Source organism: Drosophila miranda, chromosome 2 (genome assembly GCF_003369915.1).
Source record: "Drosophila miranda strain MSH22 chromosome 2, D.miranda_PacBio2.1, whole genome shotgun sequence".
Lineage (NCBI taxonomy): Eukaryota > Metazoa > Arthropoda > Insecta > Diptera > Drosophilidae > Drosophila > Drosophila miranda.
The window spans coordinates 13105777-13130697 of NC_046675.1; the positions used below are offsets into that span (position 1 = coordinate 13105777).

At 44.7% G+C, this 24921-nt stretch overlaps 1 protein-coding gene across 7 annotated transcripts in view; it reads right to left on the bottom strand.

Moving 5' to 3' along the window:
• LOC108154760 (sterile alpha motif domain-containing protein 5-like) overlaps window positions 1-24921 on the bottom strand; it is a 171446-nt gene that overhangs the window by 22415 nt on the left and 124110 nt on the right. The window contains exon 3 of one of the 7 annotated variants that reach the window (XM_017285139.2): window positions 13053-13208. The exons of the other annotated variants lie outside the window; for them this stretch is intronic. Within the exon in view, the coding sequence (XP_017140628.1) occupies window positions 13068-13208 (141 nt within the window). The 3' untranslated portion in view covers window positions 13053-13067. Of the gene's footprint in view, window positions 1-13052; window positions 13209-24921 lie in introns of those variants that run through there. 7 annotated transcript variants of the gene reach the window in all.

Below are 24921 nucleotides of genomic sequence, written 5' to 3' on the forward strand. Positions count from 1 at the left end.
ATGAAGGAAATTTGAACAGAATTTTCTTTTTTTAAATCTTTTATTTTGTTTAATCTACAAAATCTTTTTCCATTTTTTTCTACTTTTTTGTTTTATGTATTTTTCTTTCAAACTATTTTTTTTCTTTCATTTTTATTTTTTTCACACTCTTACCCTCTTAAACGAATATTATTTGAGAAAATTTCTCAGAAAATTGGCCTGAAGAAAGTTATGTACTTTTTTTTGGTGTTTTATTTAAGAAAAAATAGAAAAAAATATTATAAAAAATAACGAAAAAGTGAACTGAAATCGTCTTTTTTTAAGTCTACAAATCTTTTCCCCTTTTTTTCCAATTATTTTTTTTTTTTTATTTTTTTCCTATTTTTTTCTAATTTTTTCTGTTTTTTTCCTTCAAATTATTTTTTCTTGTTTTTTTTTGTAATTTTTTTTTTCAGACTATTTTCACCCTCTTAAACGTCTTGTTTAGGCCATTTCTCATCGTAATTACTGGCTAATTGCACAAAAATCTACCTCCTGGCAGCCTTTCGCATGCCATTCTTGCCCATCAATCATGGTTGATTTCCTTTTGGGGGTTTGCTGGAGAAACATTAGTCATACGAGAGGAGAGAACACGTTAAAATTGACATTAAATGCACAATCGAACAGGAGAGAGAAAAAAAAGAAGGCAACAACAACAAAATACATAGACTAATCTGCCAGAAACAGCAACACAAACAGCAAGAGACTTAAAGAGAGAGAGGGAGAGAGAGGGAGGGAGAGGGGGTGTAACGTGAGGGACATGTCCATTCATGTCTTGGCGTGTGTGAATGAGCAAAAGGGAGGCCAAAAGCGACTGACAACAGCATGAGAAAGTGCCAAAATGACTAACGCACGAAGTGGTGGGTGGGTGGGTGGTAGGGTGGCATGGAGGGAGTGAGGGGAAGGTGGTTGGGGGCAGAGCATGACTGTCAGGAGGGCCCCTGACAGATTGAGTTTCATTTGGGTGGAAAGAAGCGAAAACGAAGCGAAAACGAAACGAAACCAAAGTCAAACGAGGAGCAGCAAATATTTTGCCAAATTACATTTCAACAGCCTTTTGCTGTTACACACCCCACCCCCCCCCCCATCCCCCTCCCCCTGGCTCCCTTCTGGCTTGGCCATTTGATACCCTGTTTTGCCTTTGGGTATGCGGCACTAGAAGCGAAGTTTACCTGGGAAACTTCTTCGTTAAGATTTTTCCAATTTCTAGGAATTTTTGTGGCAGAAATCCTGGAAAATTTAGTACCATTTGTGGGGTATTCCAGGTCTCAGCCTCCTTGCCGAATTAGCCTATGCTTCTGGCTCCTTTTTTTTCGGTCAGTGAAGGGAAAGTTTCCACATCAATGTCAAATTGAGGCATTGGTCAGACGGCAGACACACGCACACAAATGAAAGCCAGGAAATTGCCAAAAAAATGCACATGTGTGCGTGTGCGTGTGAGTGGGTTTTTCCTGGGAAAAGTAGACATAAAATGAAATGAAATGAACAAAAAAGATTTCTATCTCGAGCGGCCCACTCGAATGGCCGAAAGTTGCTTAATATGACAGCTGCTGCTGCTGCTGCCACACGGGCACAGGGTTCAAAGTTCAGCCAAAGAAAGTGCACACACAGGGCGAGAGGAGGAGGAGAGGCAACTATCTAATGGATATGGAGTGGTGGCACGTTGCTTGTTAAGGCGCAAAGTTCTTTATCATTTGCCCCCCTCCTTTTGTGGCAACCGTAAACCGATGCTAATCCGTGGCAGGAGCAACGGCAGCGGCAGCTTTGAATGCTTAAAACAATTTACTTTGATGCTGCCCCACGACCGTCTGCCACCGTCTGCCACAGCGCAATCCAATTGACTTCATTTGTCCAACTGGAAAGCATAAGACAAAATGGATTAAGTGCACCCCCCCCCTGGACTCTGGCCATTGTCCAGCCTGGGGGCGGGTTGGTGGTTGGGCGGGGGGGCGTGGTAGTTCCAGTCGTAAGAAGGATAATGGCTCTGTGGCACCCTGGAGTCATATTTGCAGTTAACCGCACATAACAATGGGGCAACCAGGGCCCAGGGCCCAGCGTTTTGATGAATTCATTCCACTCACTCCCCCCCCCCCCCCCATCGTGCCACCCACCCTCTCCCACCGTTGGAGGGTTGGTTTTTGGGGTGGCCATATGAATTGATTTGCTGTCAGACGCGCGGCTGCATGCACGACTTGCTCCTCATTATGCCGCACATATGGCCCAGCTGCCACTTGGTATGCGCCGGCATGTGGCAAGAACTTGGCAAAGCATTAGCCTACCAATTTTTCGTGTCCTTTCTGCCGGCCCACAATCAATTTGCATTGTCTCAGCCGCTTTTGGGATAACCAATAAGTTGGCGGTTTCCAATTAGGAGGCAGACGCCGATCGGGGCTTAATTCCATTGTCATTAAGCGTTAAAGAAAGGCCGGCAAACAAGCTGTCAACAAGCAGGAAGGCAGGCAGGACCACCCGGCAAAAGTTTTGGCAAAATATTTGTATAAAATTAAAAAAAAGCCAGGACCAAGGGTGCTCCCACTCTCTCTCTCTGGCCCCTCCTTGGGGGCAATAAAACTTTCTTCATCAAGTCAACAGCAACAGCGGCGGCAGTGGTGGCGCCTAAAACTATGCTTAATTTTTTATCAACTGCAAGTCGACCCAAAGACCAACTTTTGCTCTGGCTTTGGGCCAAAAAAAAAAAGAGAAGGAGGCAGGAGGCAGGAGCCAGGAGCCGTGACAACGCAGATTGTGTGCTGCGGTGAAAGCCGCGGAAAATGAGAAAAGAAAATGGCAACATTTGGCCTACAACACGGCCGAAACGCCCGCCCCCGCCCAGCCCCCGCTTCGCCTGCCACCCGCCTTAAAACAAAAGGGCGGCCAATGAACTTTCGCCAGCAACAAAAAAAAAAACCAGAAGGAAAACTATAAAAAGAGAGAAAGGCAGGGAGGTAGGCAGGGAGGGGGACAGAGAGGGAGGCAGGGAGGGGGGCAGGGAGGGAGGGAGGGGTGTGTGCAGTGTAGGCCTTGCAAAAAGTGTCCAAGTGGGCGTGTCGGTGGAAAGACAGCTACACTGAGAGAAAAGCCATGGCCATTAAGGCCTTGAAATCAGGGAAAACCCAGCAGAAGCCTGGGATCCTTCACTGCCTTAGGGATTCCCATTTAATTTCATAAATTCAGATCCTTTAAGGAAGAGGTTAAAAGGTTCTTTAGGCCCCTGTTTTCCCTCGACAAGTGCCAGCGCCCTTCTTCCTAATGAAGCCAGCCAAAAACAGCACACCAGCCCCACCCCCACTCCCGGTGCCCCCTCCCCCCTCAGACACAATGTCTGCGCCGTGTTTTTGTGTGCGAGCCGAAAAGTGCACATGTCTGCCCCCCCCCCCCCCCCCCCCTCCCCGTTGCATGCGCAATCTGGCAGCCATCTGTGAGGCGTACACACTTGTCAGCCGGGCCCTTGCCACGGCAGACACTGTTGACAGCCGGAGCACAAGGTGCACATCCAACATGGGTGCCACGCCCACTTGGCAGGGCAGGCAATGCCTTGTGTGTGCCGCTTGACAACCGTCTGTCTCTCCGTTTTGGCTTTTAGTGCACTTGCCAATTGCCTGACCTAGAAAGTGGCATGCCACCACGACTGCTTACCCTGGAAACTGTTGGAAACGAGGGTATCTAAAGCCTCGGAAAGTCCTTGCTTTAGTCCTGACTTGTGTGTGGTATTTTAGTGCACTTTTCGGGGAAAACAAAACATGTTTTCGCACGATTTTTTATGGCTCTGCAAATCTGTTAAGCTCTTGAGTGCCCCACGGGTGTCTCCCCTTCTCTACCCACTCTCTCTCCTCTGCTGCTGCTGCTATCTGTCCTGTTGTGGCGAAAAAATTAATAAAATTTTATGAAGCCATAGTCCCCCCCTTCCCCTCCCATGGGGGCAACGGCACTTGCATTTATTATGCTAATTTCCCACTCCACCAACTGTTGATTATGGCTTATCAAAGCTATTGGCGCTCTGGCAATTGCAATTTCATTTTATGTGTCCCACTTCCTCCCCCTCTCCCTTTGCCTCCCCTGTTGGCAGGACATTAAAAATGCAAAAGTGATTATCTCTAATGGGAACGTATGCAGGAGGAGTTCCCCCATCCTGACACTGATTCCCTCTCTGATTGAGTCTGGAGTCTGGTGTCGTCTACCCTGATCATTTAGAGGCAAATCAAACAACAAACGATTTCAGTTTAGCCACAAAAATGGCATCAATTTCATATCAATCATTGGCAATCCCCCCCCACTCTGTGCCGCACTTCTATTGACTCCACTCATTCTCACTTTGGGCTATAGAGTTCTTTCCATTCATTTGGCCGCAGACAGATGGATGGGACAACAACAAGAGCCTCCTCGCCTCAATGCAAATCCGCGCACAATGGAAATTAATATAGCGTACTTAACATGGCCGAGAGCGCGAGAGGGCCGCCATTTTGTGGCTAGCAAATGAATGGTTACGTACCCTGTAATGCGGGGAAATATGGGAGAGTTTATCTAACTATCTATCTATCTATCTGGCCTATCTATCTATCGCTAGAAACCAGGCAACACATAAATACTTAATTATTTAATTATATTTATCTATTTAAATATTTAAATACGGAAAAACGGTTTTCATTTAGTTTTAATTTGTACTATTAAAATGAAATATTCCAGATAAAAATAGTTTTTAAATCTGAAAAAAATATAAATCTATTTAAATTCTTTTTAATATAACAATTAAATTCCATATTAATTTAAGAAATTTTAAAAAGATTTAAATGTTGTATTTTTGTATTATAAAAATTAGAAATTTGGAATATAACAAAATAAAAATCAGATTTCAATTTAAAATATTTAAATTGAAAATTCAAACTGTTTTTAGTTAGATATTTAGTTTAAATATTTATTTTAAAATTTACCAAAAAATTGTTGTTTTTTTTTGTCTAACTTTAATATTATGAAAATAAAAATAAAATTTAATTGTGATTTTAGATTGTAATTTCAGAAATTAAAATTAATATTTACCACAAATTGTTTATTTTTAAAAATTTGTTTTCTTATGAAAGTACAAAATTAAATTAAATTCCGATTTTAAATTGTAATTTCAGAAATTATAATCCAACAAAATGTGCCAAAAAAACACACAATTTTAATGGATTATAAAAACTAAAATTAGTTTGAAAATTAGAGCCTTTCGGACTCCAAGCGGGACTGCCAAATACACCCTTTTGATAGATACTATTCCACTCAGTAGGGGATTACCGCACCGGGCGTTGCTTTTAGCTGGAAAATGTGTGTGGTGTTGGTGTTGGGTTTTATTCTGTTTTTGTTTTCCATTCGACAGCGGATTGACACTTTCCATCAAAGCGACAGCAGGCGGCCGCAACAGTTGCACATTTGATTTGGTTTTGTTTGTACAGTCACACCCCCCCCTCCCACACTCTCTTTTTTAACCCTTAACAGTGAAAATATACCACAAAACAGAGCCCTCCCCCTCCCCCCCCTCTTTGGCGGCATTTGTGCCTGGCTTTTGTTGTTGTTTTATCAACGTTGACAAATCTTTATGTCGCCTGCAATATTTTTTTCTCTGGTTTTGTTTGTTGGTTTATGCCCGGCACTCTTTTTCTCTCTCTCTGCTTGCTATTTTTCATTAGAGCCGTTTCCTGCGGTTAGAACCAGGGGGAGGGGGGAGGGGAGGGGTGGGGTGGCTAGGGGGCTTGAGGCAAAGAGGATTTGGATTTAATTTATTTAAATGCTTATCACGAAAGGCTTAAATGTTGTTGTTGTGCTGGAAAAGCGGCTTATGGAAAAAATGAATCTAACCGTCTAAAACCTCTCCCCCCCCTTCCCCATCCAATCCCCAGCCGCACTGCATTGCATGACTGGCTAAGACCGAGTCTTGTATGGCTTAATTAAAGGTACTGCCAGGAGGCAGGAGCAGGAGGAGCAGGAGGAGCATGAGAGAGAGAGACAGCCGCACTACAAGACAGAAGACAACACCGCAAATTGGACAAAGGCCCGAGAGGTGGGGAGCCCGAACAGCGCCCAACCGCAAAAGGAGGGCAAAATCGACAGCCAGGAGCGGGCAGCAGGTGTGTGGGGGGAGTAGGAGGAGGGGGCGGCGGCTTCTCGGAGGAGATACAACCGCCTGCTCCTCGACGTTCAATTAATTATTCAAGCGAAAATGTTTCATATCCTGTGTGCGAAATAAGTTCGACAGCTGTTGTTGACCTTACCTCAAATTGGTTAAAGGACCTTCCCTCCCTGGAAAATTTATGGTTTGCAAATTGTTTTGCACCCCAAAAAAGGTTAAAATGGGGGGGCGCCATGGATGAGTAACATATTTGGTAGCTCGTTGAAAAGTCAAAGGCGACCGAGGGCCGAGGGCCGACTGCTGCTGCTTTGCATGCCAAACGAGTCCTGGCAGGCTCCATCCCGAGTCGTCTCAAGGTTCCGCACAGAATGTTGTTGTTGTTGATGATGATGATGATTGTAATCCGGTTTGTAAGTTATGTGCTGCTTAATTGAGTTCACATGCACATGACCTGAATTCCTGATGGCACACCCGATCCCAGATCCCCTGAAATCCTTTACGAATGGGGATGTGGGGGATGTGCCCGTCAGGTGTTCTGACTGCTGATGAGGCCGCAGCACGTGTTGCCCTCCATTCCAGGGATCAAGGATGTGGCATAGATAGGAGGAGCACAGGTTAACCTGCAACTTGATTTTCACTTATCCCTTTTTGCCTCTTCTTCTGCCTCTTTTCTCTCCTGCTTTTATTACGTAATTTTATAGTTTTCTTCCTCTCTTCATGTGTGGGCGTGGCACTTGGCAATCTCTTAATTTTCGTAAATCTGCACATCATAATTTATTTTAATTGCCACTAAGACCGTCTACAGGCCCCTCCCCCCCGCTCCCCGCCTCCTGTCTGGCTGCCATAAAAAATGACCCAGACATTATTTCGGAAAAGGAAAAGCAATTTATGATAGCCACATGGATTGTTTATGATGTCTGGCCCTCGTTTTGCCCGGAAAATTTACGTGAACGAGGCAGAGCCTTGGTCCTGGTCCCGGTCTACAGATAAATGAAACTAATTTAGTGAAGGTGCTCCTCGAGTGTCCTGTGGCGGGGAAACAATCTAAACAAAAGGCAAAGGCTTAAAATCATTTCATCTAGCCTCGATGGAAGTGCTCTCAAGGCAGATACTCTTTCACAGGATTTTAGTTGGAATTTTGATGGGTTTTGGTAAGGGCATCCCTTAAGCTGGCATTCATTCAACATTTTTGTACATAAAAATATATGGAAATATATGCACCTGCCTCTGGAGACCCTCCCCTAGGGGGGAGGGGCACTTAAACTTTTCCACACAGGGGGGGCAGAAGCAGGGGCAGGGGTGGGCGTGGTCTGCGGTAAGTTTCTGGCTGCTGGAATGCTTCATCCCCTTTTTGGCGAGGAGGAAAAACTGTTGCTATTTTGCCAGGCGCCGAAGCCTCGCTTGACAAATGTTGGCACAAGACACAAGGACCTCACACACACACACACACAGACAGACACGCACACACACACGCACACACACACACAGAGGTGGTGGCTGTGGCTGCGGCTGCTAAAACCCCTGGAGGCCTTACTATGAGGCTTTTAATAGTTTGATGTACGAGTACGTCCTTCTTTCGGCAGCCACACATATGCAAATTTTTCCACAAAAAAGGGTTAGGCTTCCGTCTAAGCCTGCCTCTCTCTCTCTGTGTGTGTGTGTGTGTCCTGGCTGGAAATTAACGGTGTTTTGGGTTGTGTTTTAAAGGTGCTCTAATGGCTGTCGCTCCCTCACATCTTAAGCTAATTTTAATTCCAGTTTTAAAGTGTTGAAAATGAGTATCCCCCTGCACCAAAAATATACAGCAGATACGCTGGCAAATAATGAAGACAAGTTCAAAGCAAACATAAATAAAATTGTTAACATTCTTGTCTCTAGCTGGCCCCATACCACCATTCGCTCTCCTGCCCCATCATCATCACGCACACGCCCCAACAATTGAATTGTGCTTTTGCCAGAGAGAGAGAGATACAAAATTTCTGTGTATATATATAGACGACTATAAGAATGTATCTAAAAATAAGAGAGGAAAAACGCAGCTCTGGTGCTGCAGAAGAAACTTTTTCCTTTTCGTTGGATGGCAAATGAAATTCGCTCGTTTGATGTGAGGCACGACCCAAACTCCATTTCCAAGGAAGTCTGAATTCAGTTTTTTTTTTCTCCTTTGGCTGCTTTCACTTTGGGCGTCGCCTTGTGCAATTGTTTGAATACTTTTGCAGCGCATTAAATTAGTTTCGTTTGAGTTAACGTGCCGAGACGAGACCCAGACAAGGCAGGACATAAACAGGACTCAGCCTCAGACTCAGCCTCTGGATCAGACTGCGACTCCGATTCAGACAAACTTATAATCATGTCAGTCAAAGGCAACATAAGGGAATTTGCTGTTGCCAAAGTTTCGGCAGACAGTTGCGATCAACCAGAGAAAATAAATGAATAAAACAACAAAGAAAATTATCACAAATATGGGGAATAGGAAATATAGTTTTTTGCTGCATTTTCAACTATTTTTGTGGCTTCGTGGCTTCAATGCTTCTGGTGATGACTCAATTTCACTTTTTCTGACTCATCTTTGAATTTAAGTGCATGACAATGGGGATATTCCTTGTCCAGAGCACCAATCATCACTATCGGATGAGCGTGACACGAAATTTGTGTACGTTTTATAGACATAGATATCATTATCTGACGTATTTTTTAATTTAAGCGCATGACAATGGGGATATTCCTTGTCCTTGGCACCAATCAGCACTTTCGGATGAGCGTGACATGAGATTTATGTATCTTTTAGATGTTCTATAGATATAAATATCATCATCTGACGTATGTTTGTATTTAAAGGCATTACAATGGGGATATTCCTTGTAATTGGCACCAATCAGCACTTTCGGATGAGCGTGAAGCGAGATTTTTGTATTTTTTAGATGTTTTATAGATATAGATATCATCATCGGACGTATGTTTTTATTTAAGCGCATGACAATGGGGATATTCCTTGTCCTTGGCACAAATCAGCACTTTCGGATGAGCGTGAAACAAGAGTTTTGGACGTTTTAGATGCTATATAGATATAATTGCATATATAAATGCGCCACACATATCATCTGTCTCATGTTTGAATTTAAGTGCATGATACTCGGGATATTCTTAGTCCTAAGCACCAATCATTACTTTCGGATGAGCGTCACATGAGATTTGTATATGTTTAAGATGTTATATAGATATAACTATCATCTGTCGACTGTTTGAGTGCATGAAAATGGGGATACTCATTGTCCAGAGCCCCAATCAGCACTTTTGGGTAAGCGTGAAATGAGATTTTTATATGTTTTAGATGTTTTAAAGATGAGAACTTGTATTTTATAAACCTTAAATCAGATTTCCCTGCTGTTATGCATATTAATATGAATCTTCAACAAAATCTATGGAGCTCCCTTCTGCCAGGCCATGAAAGCTTATTGACTTTAATGCCCAGCGCTGGTACCAGCACTTTGCCAATAAAAGTGTCGAACAAAGTCGAGAAAAATACGTTCATAATTCGTGGCACAGCTACACTGCCACTGCCACTGCCACTGCCACAGCCCCAGGACCTGCCCCAGGACCCGCTCCATCTACTGCTAATGCCTTAATGCGCAGCAACAATAAATGTCCAATGCTCAATGAAGCTGAAAGTTGAAAGGCAGCTGTAGAAGCAGGAGCTGAAGCCGAAGCCGAAGCTGATGCTGAAGCTGATTTCGGTAAGGAGCTGAAAGGAGCTGCAGACGTGGTGTTGAAGTGCAACTATTTGGCTGCCACAGCAGCAGCAGCAGCAGCAGCAGCGCAGCGGCAGCATCCAGCCATCCAGCCATCCAGCCATCCATTGATGGCAGCCCAGAAGCCATTGAGCTGGTAATTGAAAAGCGAACAGCATTTCAGGATATATCAACAATAGCAGCCAAGGAGTGAAAGGCAGCGACTTAAAGCTGTTGACACTCTTCGAGGAGTCGGGGGCGAGGCCAGGGATTGTGGTCCATAAGTCGGCGGATTATAAACTTGTCAGATTGGAATGAAGGTCTCAAAGGGGCCCTGTTTGTATTTGTTTTTATTTTCATTTTCATTTGCTACTCTAATTGAAGTGCCCCCCAAGCACCGGGTAAAATTATGCAATTTTCATAATGCTCGCCCCATGATTGAGATCATTTGTTGTAGATACTGCACACACACACACACACAGAGAGAGGCACCCTTTTGTGGCACGCGGCACTGCCTCATGCCAAGTGTGCAGGAGGGGTGAGGGGCTGCTGAGCAATTTTCATAACTTCATTTGCATTTAATAGAAGGGAGATTCCCGATCTAGAAGGGAGATTCCTAACAAAAAAAAAAAAACTGGGAAGTTCGGAAATTTGTGTTTATGGCCGGAAGGGTGTACGCTGGAAGGTGGGGGGTGCCGCTCTGTGTTGTATTCTATTCACATTTTTGCAGTGTGTCATGGCAACAGCCAGCCAGCCAGCCAGCCAGCCAGCACACGCATGTCACCATCAAATAAATCACTAAACGCTGTGACAGTGTCAAATGTCAGGAAAGGAGAAGCGGAAGAGCCCGGGCACAGCCGGGCAGGACAGGACCAGAGCCGAAAAAGCAGGAGGAGCAGGGGTAATGAAGGGGGTGTTCTTGGGCCAAAAAAAAGGACTCCAAACACCATCGGATGTTGTCTCAGTTGGTAGGCGCACAGGGGACAATGACCGTGCCCCGTAGCCCCCTTCTTCGCGCTCACACCCTCTGTTACCCTCTGTTACCCTGTGCTACCCTGCATCGCGTCACTTCATTGTTGACATTTAACGTGTTCGTGTTTGGCGTGACAAGTGACATGCTGCGCCAGCGACAACCTGACGGCCGTTCTGGCGCGACCAACTGTTGAGGTCTGGGGGGGGTAGGCAGCCCCTTTTCGAAAAAAGCAAAGGGTTGACATTGTACAAAAACGTTGGCTGGAACAAAAGGTAGCGTATAATTGCATAAATATGCAAATTAGTGAGCGAAACGAGTCTGGGGGCAGGGGGAGGGGGCTGACTGCCTGCCTGCCTGCCTGCCTGCCTTGACGCATTGTCGCCCCCAATGTCAACGAGTGTCGTCGTCACACAGACAGACACGAGACACGAGACACGCACTCTTCAGTGTCTCCCCCATGCAGGAGGTGCGAGGCGCTCGAGCAAAAATCTATAGCATACTTTGCAGCTGCCCGACTGCATCCGTTAGCCCCCCCACCCCCTTCTATAGGGGGGTTTTGGCATTTTGCATGAACGGAAATGTGTCTAATTTCAATACAAAGTGACTTTGTCAGAGAGTGTGCGCACGTGTGGGGCACAGACGCAGACACACACACAATTCTACGTTTGTCTTTGTGCAAATTGCACTAACAAGCGACACACACACACACACACATCTACCCAGTGGAAACACTCAAATAGTCAGGCATGCATTACCTTCATTTGGCAACAGTTTTCATTTCCATTTCAATGCACAAAAGTTGCAGGCAAGAGGGGCAAAGGGGGGAGGGGGAATATTTTTCCAAGCAGAATAATAAAGGGCACAAAAATAAGGAAAAGGTAGACCCTGCCCAACAGTTTGAAGGCACTTTTGAGAAGACACGGGCCAAGGGTTCCTTTGCGTTCAATGCATTCCACATCCCCCCCCCCCCCCCCCCTTCCCCGCTATAGCTGCCAAAAGGATAAACAAAATGTTATTTATTGAAAATTGTTATAGACCTGCCCCTGCCAGGAATCTTAATTCTGAACGCAAGTTCCTTTGGTGCTTCCAGGAAAAAAGAAAGCAGGAATTCCCTTTTGGCAAGTCCCAGAGGGGCTTCAAGGGGGACTTCCGGGGCGGGGGACATTATGACAAAATGTGCATTTAAGTGCAACATTTATGTAAAATGTGCGTCTGGCAAGTTTCGCCTTTAAAATATGCACAAACATTCCATGGAGGGGCGGGGGAGGTTTTGGGGTTGGGGCAACTTTCTTTGCCAAAAGGAAGCCCAAGTTTGGTGACGAGAGTAGTTTGTAAGAGCCCGAATTCAGGGGGTGGAGCGGAGGGGGCCAAAAGTTCAGAAATTAAGTTTGCTGACAAACGTTTGTTCAACGCGCGGGTGTGGGTGGGGGTGGGCTTGCAACATTTCTAAACTTAAATAAGCGCAACTTGTGCGCCCGTGCCACATGTGCCACTCGCTGGGGCTCTGCAACTTTTCTAATGCAATTAATTCCTGCACTCAACAGGGGCTATGCGGGCGGGGGGCAAGGGGGAGGGGGTATAAAATGTGTCCCAAGACTGTGAGGAAAAGTTTTTTGGGAGCGCCTTCGTTCTATGTTTTTCGGCTAGCAACTTGGGGCGCAACGCACAAATTAGTGCAGCAGCGGCAGTAGCAGCATGTGGCAAGGCTCTGGCTCCTGGCTCCTGGCGCCTGGGTCTTGGCTCCTGCTGCTGCTCCTAACCATAATGCATGCCATAATGGCAGGGGCCTCTCTCTGCTTCCCTCTCTCTTTTCTATGCATTTCCTGCTCTGGAAAGTTGCGATGGAAATTTGTCACACGCACAAATTGTTGATAAAGCCCCCCCCCCTGGCCACGGGCCCCAAAACCTGCATTCTATTTGATGTAATTTAAATTTTTAATTAAGCACGCAAATTGTTTTTGGTGGTTTTTCGGCAAATCACTGACAGATTTCTCCTCGCCGTCTGTCAACGCGTTTTTGGGCATAAATTTCGCTCTGTATGCGAAATGATAATGAAAATGTTTAAATATTTACCACAATTTGTAACGACAATCAAAGCAGACACACATACACACACACACCCACAAATAGATAGATAGAAAGAGATAGATAGAGGCATAACAGAGTTAAGTTTACGGTTTAGTTTTTGGGTTTTTGCAAATTTTGTTAGTGGAAATATCTAAACTACATTTAAAAATGATGAAAATTATGAAAGTATGCAAGGGAATAATGAATGAGGGGTTGGGGTGGTGAGGGGTGTGCAGAGAGAGACAGAGGAATACATTGATGGAACATCGATTGAAACGGATTGAGGAAAACGTCTGGGCCAGCGGCTGATCACACTTACCTAGAATGAGAAGAGAAAGTACAGAAAGGTGGAATTAGTTACGAGGAGATATATATTTAAGACTATTAAATAACAATTATTAATATGTATATTTCATGGGCTAGTATTTTCAAGTGGTTCAAAAAGCAGTTTAAATATCCTTAAATGCATTGAACAAACAAGACTCTATGAAAAATGAAAATCAATTATTTAAGAGAATTCTATTGAGAGGCCTTTGAGATTTTGTGGTCGATAATCAGGGATTATTTGTAGGGTATTTTTCATGACTTTATGCTGTGAAATTATTCTAAGTGTACGATCTTCCGCTGGTTGCCTCTCTTTTTTTTCTGTGCCTTCGTCATCGTTACTTTGCTGCTGCTTTGTTTTCTGTAATTTTCCCATTTTATTGCTTGCCAGCGACTGAAAAAATGCGCATCAAAAGATCAAGCAGATAAAAGTCGACGTCGAACGCAGCCGAAGCCGAAATCGTTTGTCCACCTTCCACTCGTGTTGTTGTTCGTATTGAGAGCAGCTCGCTCGGTGACGATCAACGGACAAGAACTGTCGTGCACAGCAGACCCAGGTGTTGTCGAGTGCAAGCGAGAGGCAAATGTCTGTCCAGCTTCTACATTTGCCTATTCTCTGCCCGTGTGGCTGTTGTTGTTGTTTGAGAGAGTGCGTATTTCGCTCCGAAAGGAGATCGCAGAAGCGATAAGAACTCTGCTTGGCGTTGCCGAGTGCGAGCGAAAGGCAAATATCTATTCATCTTCTACATTTGCCTAGGCTATTGCTTTCTGCCCTTCTGCTGCAGAGAGAGAGTGCGTATTTCGCCCAGAGAGCAGATAAAAGCTCTGCTTAGCGTTGCCGAGTGCAAGGGAGAGGCAAATGCCAGCCCATGCTTTGGCAAATAAAAAAGAGAGCTTGGACATACAGTGGAACTGAAAGCCGACGGCAAATGCATTCCTGACAAGAACTAATGCCAAAACCTGCCTTAAATGATTTTAAATACACAGAAAACGAACTTCTATTTGCAGCTAAATGGAAGAGCAGTCGAAGGCAATAAGACACACAAAAAATAAAGTCCATAAATTGGCAATATCAAAGGTAATTGTTCACCTGGAGCATAAATCTGCCAGGCCATATAATTGGCCTTATCTTTTCCACCGATAAACAATAAATATGGCTTTTATAATTAACTCTTTTGTGCTCCACTCTCTACAGCCGACAACAATTTTGGTATTTGCTTAAAATTATGAAGCAAACCAGTTGTGCATGCCACAAAATATTTGCGTGTTAAATGAAAAACAAGCAAAACGCAAAATCACAGCCAGGCATCGGGCCAGCGGGCCAGCGGAAAACCGCATGGAAAACTCGTGCATTTTCCAATCCGAAATCCAATTCGTGCTAGACACAAAAATATTTGCCTTGCATTTCTGCCAGTTTAATTTCGTTTCATTTTGCTCCTTCTTCTTCTTCTTTTTTTTTTCCAATCTGTTCGTTTTTCGAAAGTTTTTGAAACATTTTTATTATTTGGCGTTGGGCTGGGTTTTCGCGGGCGTTGGGGGGGGGGGGGGGGGGGGGGAGGGGGGGGTATTTGTTTGCGGTTTGTGCGGCCAGCATTTATATCTTTCTTTTTTTTTTTGGGTGTATGTGTGTGTGTGTGTGTGTGTTTGTGGCAGGAAATGCGCTGGCGGCGATACAGAGTTTCAATTCGTGTATGTTAATATTTATGTTTTGATTTCAAACAACGCGCCACCTCTGAAATATTAATGAAATACAAACACAATGTTAGCATGCCACACAGGAGGCGCACACTCCCACACCGACACTCTCCCCCCGCCTCTCGCTCCCACATAGTGGGGATATGCAAATAACGAGACGACTGTGAGACATTGACAGGGTAAGCAAACACCTGGAACTCCCCCAACCCCCACCCCCCCCAAAAAAATGAAGTGAAGTGCTTTCCAGAGCTTAGACGTAAAAGATATCCCCCCCCCCGCTCCGCCCACCCCTTGGACGAGCTTTGAAAAACTTTTCCCTTCAGTTTTTGGGGGAAGATTTTATGCTAAATCTATGGGAAAAGTCACTGCCGCCCGAAAGATAATCAGCGGCACAGGAAAAATAAACCCCTGCCGCACCCAGAAATAATGATATGGGTATTCTTGAAGTCCGGATACCCTACCAGAAAGGGTATTCGCTGCGCCCTTAAGTATGCTACGTATTTTTTTCTTATTTGATGGTTGAACAGGGTTCCATGTGCCTGCCTCTGGAATACACAAATATTTTATTTCGAGATTAACGCTTGTCAGGAGTCTTCCCCCCCCAGTCCCCCTCTCCCTCTTTCGTTTCTTTTATAAATGCAAAAATCGTGAGTGGCGTCGCACAATTCGGTTTGTTGCACTTTGTAGACAGCGAGAGAGAGAGAGAGAGAGAGAGAGAGAGCGAAACAGCTGCCAGGAGCCACACCTAAGTCCTGCCATGTGGCTAAAAAGCGGGAGAAGCCTCTGCCACACACACACAGACACACAGACACACAGGCAGAGGCAGAGGCAAATTTAGCTGCAGGCCAAACAAATGACAAAGCAACGACGACATCGGAAGCTCGTCCTGACTGGAGTCCTGGCTGCTGGTTGGGGGCGAGCAGGGGGGGAGGAAAAAGTAAAAGTGGCAAAAGCAAAACCGCCGCATCCTCGCACACGTTTTATTGATTTTCCTTCTTTCAAGCCGCATGCCACATGCCACATGCCACATGCACATGCGTCCTCCAGCCTTCCAGCTGTTTTTTTTTGCGTATTTCCGGCGATTAAGCCGGCGTCGCCATTTGTTTGTAAATTATTTAATGTTACGCTTAAATTTTCCGGCAGCACCAAAGGCTAACTGGGAGGGGGGGAGAGAGAGGGAGAGAGGGAGAGAGGGGGTGCAATGTCTTTGAACTTTTGTCTCCGACAGGAGATGCCTTTCGGTTTCGGTTGTTTTTTTTTCGCCTCTCCGCCGGCTTTGGTGTCCTTTTAACTGCTAGTGTCCTGACCAGTCCCAGTCTCAGTCCAACACCCCAGCTGAAGCTGAAGCTGTAGCGCTTATGTCTTTCGTTGTTGCCAGGATTTGCTGCTTCCTTTTACTGGCTCTCTCTCTGTCGCTCTGCCTCTCGAGTGGTATTTAACATTATCTGCTTGAGTACATGTTGCGGTATTTGCAGCAGACAACAGCACACCCTGCCACCCAGCACACCCAGCCAGCCGCAGGGACAGCACTGGCTGTGGCTGTGGCAGTGGCAGTGGCAGTGGCAAGGACAAGGACACGCCGACATTTGCACTCCCAGTGCCACTGCCACTGCCACTGCCACTGCCAGACCGTGGTGGGTCCTTCCTTCGCTCCTTTTTTTTTTGCTGTCTTCCTTTTACTTCTTTCTTTCCTTTTTTTTTTTTGTCTGCGTTTCCGTTTACGCGGGCCAGCGTCGCCATCTTTTTTTTTCTTTTTTTGCTGGCCCAAGCCGCTTATCTCTGGTTATGTTTTCTTACATTTTTGCCCATTGTTTGCTTTTGATTTGATTGTTGGCAGTGCTCTGTGCTAACTTTTAACGAAATGTCTACAAAGGATCAAGCAGTATGTCCCGCAGGAGCACGATGTATGTGTGTGTGGCAGGACTAAGGAGTGGGGGGGGGGAATCTGTCTGTCAGAATCACAGCACAGCCCAGCATTCCCCGGCATCATTTTCCGTTTGACTAAATGCACACTCTCTCTGCCAGCGGCATTCCTTGGGCTCCTCCTCCTGGCTCTCCCATTCCCCTCCCCTTTGTCTTGGCTGCATTAAAAGCCAATTAATTATGTCTTCAGCCAGCTAGTTAGTCACTGGCTGGACATCTTGCCACAGGACACGCGCAACAGTCAAGACTCCTGATTGAAAATCTCCCCCCCTCACTCTCTTTCCCTCTCTCTCTAGGGACTTTTGCCGTCTTGTATTTCCATGGCAAAAAATCTATAATAATTTACAATTTATTATGGCGACATTTGACACCTTTTTTTGTTGGCCATAAATCTGCCCCAGACAGATTGCTGGGATTTTTGCTTGTCTTAAGGGATTTTCACTTGACAACAAAAAAAAACCGGTGAATCCTTAGCCCAGAGATCCCCCAATTAGCTGGGGTTTTCCAGCCACATTTCCTTGCCAAGCAGAGGACTTTCCAGCCAAAGAAATGTCAAAAAAAATATGCACTGTATTCTGTTTTTTTTTTTTGTTTTGTGGCTGGTTGCATGTTCTTGGCATTCATTACTTGAGTTTTTCTTTGGTTTATTTGCAACATAAAAGTCTCTATCCGTGTGTCGTGTGTCGTGTGTCGTGTGGCAATTTCATGTCAATTGTCAATGAAATGAAAATATTTTCTGTGGAAAATTCTTTACGAAGAAAAAGAAGAGCGTAACGAAAGCTGAAATATGCTGGAATTTATGCATATTTTATGTTTTGCGGGGTCCCAACGGCAGGGCACGTAACACGCATACGACATGGTGCCATAAATGTCTCGCAATCGTATCGAAAGATGTTGGAGAGGTTACGCTTACGTTTTCGTTTATTTATTTACTTAGTTTTTATTTTTAAACAAAAATCACAACCTGCCACACTTGAAGCCCAAGACAAACACACTTCATTTCTCAGAGAGAAAGGGTTCCAAACAGCAGACAACACTCGAGCTCAGGGCAAGGCCCCCTACACGGTAGAGGGGGGGCTTGCGTTGGTCTCTGATGGTGCTTCATGCGCCATTTGGCAGACAACAAGGGGCACAGAGGAGGGCCATCAGCGGCAGCATCAGCGGGATGGGGCATCGCACATGTTTTAGTCTCTTGTGCCACCTTCCTTGCCTCCCTTGCCTCCCCTCTCCCTCTCTATCTTTCTGTGCATTTGCTTTCCTTTTTCGTTGCACTAATGAAGTCTCAAAGGCGCGATTAAAAATGTAACTTGGGCACAAGAAAAACGATATACTGCTGGAGATACACTTTCAATGCGGAGAATCACCCAAGGAATGGCCTGTGGAGAGTGCCACAAACAAAACAGAAAGAGAGAAAAAAAAACAAACAACTACTTTAAAGACGACATGCAAAAAAGCAGATAAAAAGGCAAGCGAGGAGAAGGAGGAGGTGCCATCAGGAGGAGGAGGAGCAGCAGGAGGAGGAGGAGAAGGAGCAGCAGGAGAAGCAAGAGGAAGAGGAGCAACAGCAGGGAGTGGACCAGGAGGAGCATCAGGAGGAGCCTAAGGAGGAGCAGCATCAGGAGAAGCACCAGGGAGAGAAGCACCAGGGAGAGGAGCACCAGGAGGAGAAGCACCAGGAGAAGAAGCCTCACCATCACCACCCCCCGAAGAATGCTGCCCCAAACTGTTTGCAGCCTTGTTGTGGCGTTGATGCCCTGCCAAAGTGCTGCTTCAACACTTTCCGGCAGCAACTTTCCCTTCAGTTTTGGGCGGCTGGGTGTGGGGCTCTGGCTGCCATCTGGCCAATGCCAAAAACTTCAAATGAAGTAAAGACAAAAAGCCAGAGCCACATTTATCACAAAGTCCCGGATCCTTGCCGGCTGCCTGATTGGAAGTTTGTTTTTTGCAGCAAGGGTTTTTTTTTTGGGGGGCACACGGGATACCATATGATACGAGGATACTGTTGTGCGGTGGCTGCTTCTTCGAGAAGCTGTGAAAGTTCCTTGTTGTTTTTTTTTTTCCCAACATGACATTGAACAATTTATTGCACGCCTGAGAGAGAGGGAGAGAGAGAGAGAGTGGGGGAGAGGGGGAGAGAGAGGTGTGTAAGGTGGCTGCGTCTAGGGGTTGTGCCAATGTCAATGCCCAGGCGCACCCCCGAGGGGTTGGATTCTCGCTCTCTCTTTCTATATATATATATCCCTGGTTTTTTTTTCCATTTAACACCTCAAAGAGGGTTGGGCTTAGGGGGGTGGGGTGGGGTGGGGTTTGGGTATTCCAGTCTGAAATGCAATTAAAAAGTATTTCTTTTTTTCCATGTTGAGCTCTTGACATTTGCGTGATAAATGAAACAACAATCAGCAGATGAGATAAAACTTTGCTCTCTAGTTGCACGCCACTTCCCTGCCTACTTGCTTTTCCCCGCACTTTCCTTTGACCCCTCTCGCCACTTTCCCCCTGCTTTCCCACCCACTGTCTTCCTGACGTCCCTTTCCACCGCTTTCCACTGATTCCCTTTGCCTCTTTCCCTCCACTGTCTTTCGATACCTCCCTCTCGCCACATTCCCTCCCTGCTTTCCCTCCCACTGTCTTTCGATCCCTATTGCCCCTTTTCCACCGCTTTCCACCGCTTTCAGCCGCTTTCCACCGATTCCCTTTCCCTGTCTTCACTGTCTTTCGATCACTCTCTCTCGACCCTTTCCACCGCTTTCCACCGCTTTCAACCGCTTTCAACCTCTTTCCACCGCTTTCAACCACTTTCCACCGATTCCCTTTTCCCTCAACTGTCTTTCGATCCCTCTCTCTCGCCCCCTTTCCCCCTGCCTGCCACCGCTTTCCTTCGCTCCCACTCCCCCCCTTTCCACCCTTTCCCCCTGCCTTCCCCTGCCTCGTGTCGCCTCTTTCTGCTGGGCCTCGGAGCCTCAGTTGCTAAATTACACAACATTTTTTTTGCTGCCTCTTTGCAACCAGCTCGAACCTTAAATGCATTGACTGTGAAATTCGCAATCCTTTCACGCACACAAGCACACCCTTTCGCACACACACAGATACAAGTATATTTCACGCGCCAACGCAAATTTGAAAGCGAAATTCCAGCCTCCCCCACACTCCACACCCCTGCTCACCCTTTGTACCCTTTTTTTTGTTCTTGCCCCAGGAATAGACGAATTTTCATCGGGGATTTTGGGTGTATTTTCGATAAGCCTGCCAGTCAAGGATATTTCAACAAATCGGGGATAAAAAAACCCGGGCATATTCCTAGGGTATTTCCAGCTTCGGGGCGTTGCCTTTTTTTGGGCCGCCTTGTATTTTGTTGTCTATTTTTTTTTTCGGCATTTAAATGTTTTACGGTGTCGTTTCGCTGCTCTCGTTCTGTGCTTCTCCGTTTTCTGTTCATTCATTTCATTTGTGGGGCTTCACACCCCCTTCACACACCCACACCACCCACCCCCACGGCCAGTCTGTTGTTTGCGCCTCTTCAGCGGGTTTTAATTGCGTTTGTATTACACAACACACACACACACACACACCTACACACCTACACACAGAAGGCAATGGAAATTTAAAGCATTTCCCCTTCAACGCTTGAGTTATTCTGCCACCCGCCCCGGACTCCTCCTCCTCCTCCAAAAGTTTATTATATTTCCACTTTGAGACTGATTTTTCCCGGTAGCTGCGCTTTTTCCTCCCCTTTCACTCTCCTTTTTTTGCTAAATTAACTTAATTGTTTTTGCATGGAATTAATTTCATTGCATAAATTTTCACCTTCCGAAGGGGCAGGCCAGAGAGAATCCTTGCCACTCCTTTGGCCGTGCCGTGCCGTGCCGTGCCGTTGGCCTGCCTTCTTCATCTGTCAGATTAAAGTGTGAAATGCGGCACCTCTCCTCGAATAAGCAACATTTTTTGGCCATACAATTAATTATTATGTGGCACGGGGGGCACGGGGGGCGCTGTGTAAATATTCAAATGTTTCCAAATTAATGAAAAATACATTTCTCAAATACCAAAAATATTTTCTCAGGCACCCCCCTTACCCCTTACTGCCTCTCTGGACGTCTTTTAATGAGTTCATTTAAATGCCGCATCTGACACTTAAGCGGCTTTTGGGGAACGCCCACCGCCCACCTAATCCCCACGCACCACTCCCTCCCACCACCCTAACTATTTTTTAATTCTCTCTAAGTAAGGTTCTGTTCTTTTTTTGGTTCTGCGGTTTCTTTGTGCGAATTTTTTCCGCTAATTTGCATAGAATTTTATTTATTTTTAATCCGAAATAAATGAGAAAAAAAGATTTAGATCTTTTTGGAGGCGATAAAATAGACGTTTTTCGAGTACGAGCCTCACTGGCAGAGAATTAGCGAAAGAGAGAGAGCGATAGAGAAAGAGAAGAAGCTAAGACACCCTTTTCTGCTAAGCTACTCTGTGAAAGAACGAGGGAAAGGGAGATAATGGGCTTAACACTTTGCTGCTTAGCTGCTCTGTAAGAGAATCTGGGAAAAGAGTTGCCCTCTGCTGCTAAGCTGCTCTGTAAGAGGAAGAGAAGAAGGAGTTACACTTCTCTGCTAAGCTATTCTGGAAGAGAGGCTGGGAAAAAGAGCTACCAGCATTCTGCTAAGCTGAATTGTGAAAGAAAGAAACGAAGGTACTTCCTGGTGTTAAGATACAGTGTGAGAGAGTGAAAGAAAGATCTATTTAGGATTTAATCTCTTAAGCAAAGCAACTCTGGGAGGGCAATACCGAGAGAGTAGAGCGTGCTACAAGTATTTACCATCTTCTGCTAAGAGACAACGATATCAAAAGGATCTAATGGGATTAGCTGCTAAGCTACTCTGGGAGAGGAAGAGAGAAAGCGAGGTAGAGTAGAATGAGTTACGAGTCTTCTGCTAAGCTGCTCTGTGAGAGGAAGAGAAAAAGGAGTACCTCTCTGCGGCTAAGATACACTGTGAAAGAGACAGCGAGAGATATCTATATACTCTACTGCTAAGCAACTCTGTGAGAAGAAGGGAAACGGATTTACTCTTTGCTCAAATAGACTCTGAAAGAGGGAGAGATCTATTTGGTATCCATTTGGATAAGCTACTCTGGGAGAGAAAAGAAAAAAAAAGCCTTGCCAATCTGCTTCTCTTCCTCAAAATCTACCTAAATATCTCTATGTACCTATTTAGATCTATAAAACCTACTCGTTCTATGACTATAGAAGCCTATCTACAGCTCTGGCATCTCTATTAGGCTTCTCCATTCCTTCCACCCAGTAAGATATCCTTTCAATTCCTTTCTGGCTCTCCACATACTTGTCTGCACAATAATTCCCCCTTAGCTGCTCAAAAACCAATAACTCTCACTCTCTTTCAGCCTCGATTCCGGGCCTTCCTTCCAGCCAAAGCCAAACAATCAGCATAATTTCAGTTTAAGGAACAACAAAAAATACGAGGAAAAAAATGCCATTTCAAATGCTTTTCAATTTATATTTTACTTGAGCTGCTGATGACACACACGAAGGAGCCCACGAGAGAAAAAGGAGAGACCTTAACAAGGATTTAAAAGGTTTTCGCTGTCACCCACACACACACGGAGGAGGATATTCCTACAAGGATGTGCCGCAATGAAGGCACAAAAATCGCGCACACGATTAAGATCCTTAAGAGAGACAGCCCTCCATATAGACATGAAGAAATATGTTTATCAACGCTCCTGCCCGCCGCCGAATATGGCTTGGTAAATTTTCATTTTGTAAATGAAATTTTTTTCTCTTCAGAAGCACGCCCCCCGCCCCCTCACGCCACCCTCACGCACACTCGTCTCTAGTTTATATTCCTTTTTTTTGTTTATGTCAACACATGTCCTTGGCAGGACGTACAGGAGTTTAATTTCATTTCAATCACGCTAAAAGCAAAGCATAATAATTTCTCCAAGCTGTCCAAAAAGGAGGCTAGCGAGGGTCCCTGGGAAAGTGAGACAAAATCGAGAAGCCTTCACCGCCCTAGGGTTTCTTTCAGTGTAAATCCACACACACACACCTATGTAGGCCCCTCCGCCTCAATTCATAAATCATTGGGATTTTGCTTGTCTCAAGAAAACCTTGAAAAAAAAACTTTAATTTACTCGGGATTTTTTATGTGTGCCTCGAAAGGATCTCCCTTGAGGGGTATGGGGAGCACTTCGATTCATGGGTTACATTTTATGGCCCCTCGTCTCCCCATCTGGGGATTGACCTTCCCAGAAATATATGCAACATTTTGTGTATTGATGGCAAAAAGGTTCATGTGTGGCGTCTCTTGTTGAATTATTAATGAAGCCACCCCCCCCCCTCCCTCTCCCCACACATCAACTACTTTCAACACTTTGTTGCTGCCCCTTCAACGCCATATGTCATTCCCTTGTTGCTGTTTTTTGACCTTGAGATGGAAGCCTGTGCGTCCTTTTGGCTTTAATTTTTATGTATGCCGCACAAACAAGCCTTAATTTAATTAACACAACAGACCACACACACACACACACACACACACACACACGCATCCATCCTGCCAGGAAGGACGAAGGAAGCACACCCTTTGGGGCCTGTTTTTGTGGCCTGCAAAGTAAGCAATTTTCCAACGCAAATGTGTGTGTGTGTTTTTTTTTTTACATAATTATTGCATGTCGTTGCTGCCGCTAATGAGGTGGATGCTGCAAGTTGTTGCCACATGTTGTGCTGCTGTTGCAATACGAGTATCCGATGTTTCGGCTTTTTCTTCTGTTAATTATCAAGGTTTTTTTTAGTTTTTATAATACAAAATAATGTTACATCAAAAATAAATTTCGATTATTTTTAATTTTTATAAAAATATTTGAAAGTAAATACTCTTTTTAATTTTTATAAAACAAATAATATGAATTAAAAATTAATTTCGCTGATTTTTGATTTTTATAATAATATATGGAAGTAAAAACTCTTTTTAATTTTTATAAAACAAAAAATATGAATTAAAAATTAATTTCTGACTTCGCTTATTTTTAATTTTGGTAGCAATATTTGAAAAAAAAAACAAATTTAACAAAAAATTCAGAATTGACAAAAAAAACCATTTTTTTTAAATTTTTAATAAAAATATCCCATAAAAATAATCGATTTTCCATACGATTGCTTAATTTTAATAAGCAACAGCAAATTGTATTATTATTTTATAATCAAATGCAAAGCCTTTACTAAATTAAAAAAAATTCGAATAAGCGTAACTTCATTAAATTTTTTTTTGTATAATTTTTAAAACGAAAAAAGGTCAAATATTTGTAGAAAACTTCAATAACTTTTGTTAGGTGAAAACATAGCGAAAATAGTGCACAAAAAAAAAAAATTAAATAAATAAAAATAATAAAATAAATCAAAATAAAATAATAAATAAATAAAATAGTTAGTTTAGCTTTGTCTGCTTTTGGCTTTTTTGGAGGTTTCTATTGTGAACTGATACGTGGCATGTGCGTGTGGCAGCTTCTTGTATCATCATTTTTGGTTGTGCAACACTTCTGTGTGGCTTCTGTTGAAGCCTCTGCTGTGCTGCTGTGGCACTTAATGTGGCCATTGTTTCTTCTGATGTTGCAAGCAATAGTTTGTTGGCTTCTGTGGCACTTTTGTTACTTGTTCAGGCATCAGTCGTGTGTTTAATGATGCTGCCAGTGCAGCTTTTCCTTCTAGCTGTTGCTGCTGCCCCTCCTGGCTGCCCCTCCGGGCTGCCCCTCCTGGCAGCCCCTCCTGGCTGCCCCTCCTGGCTGCACTTGCTACTGTTGTTAATGCTCCTGTTGCTGCCTGTTCCTGCTGTGCATTAAAAAGCCACTTTGCGGCTTCCTGTGGTCACCGCACAACCGCCCATCCTCGCCCCCACACCGCCCCCCACCTTCGCTGTGTGTAAATTTGTGGGCGTTGAAACTTTAAATCGCCATTGGGGCAGGGAATCGGTTTTTTATTTTCGTTGTTGTATTTTTGCTTTCGTTTTTAATGCCCCTCCACCTAGGATCGGCCTACAGTGCATGGGGGGGGGTTATAAAAAGGTAACAACGAACAAAGGACTCGAAGG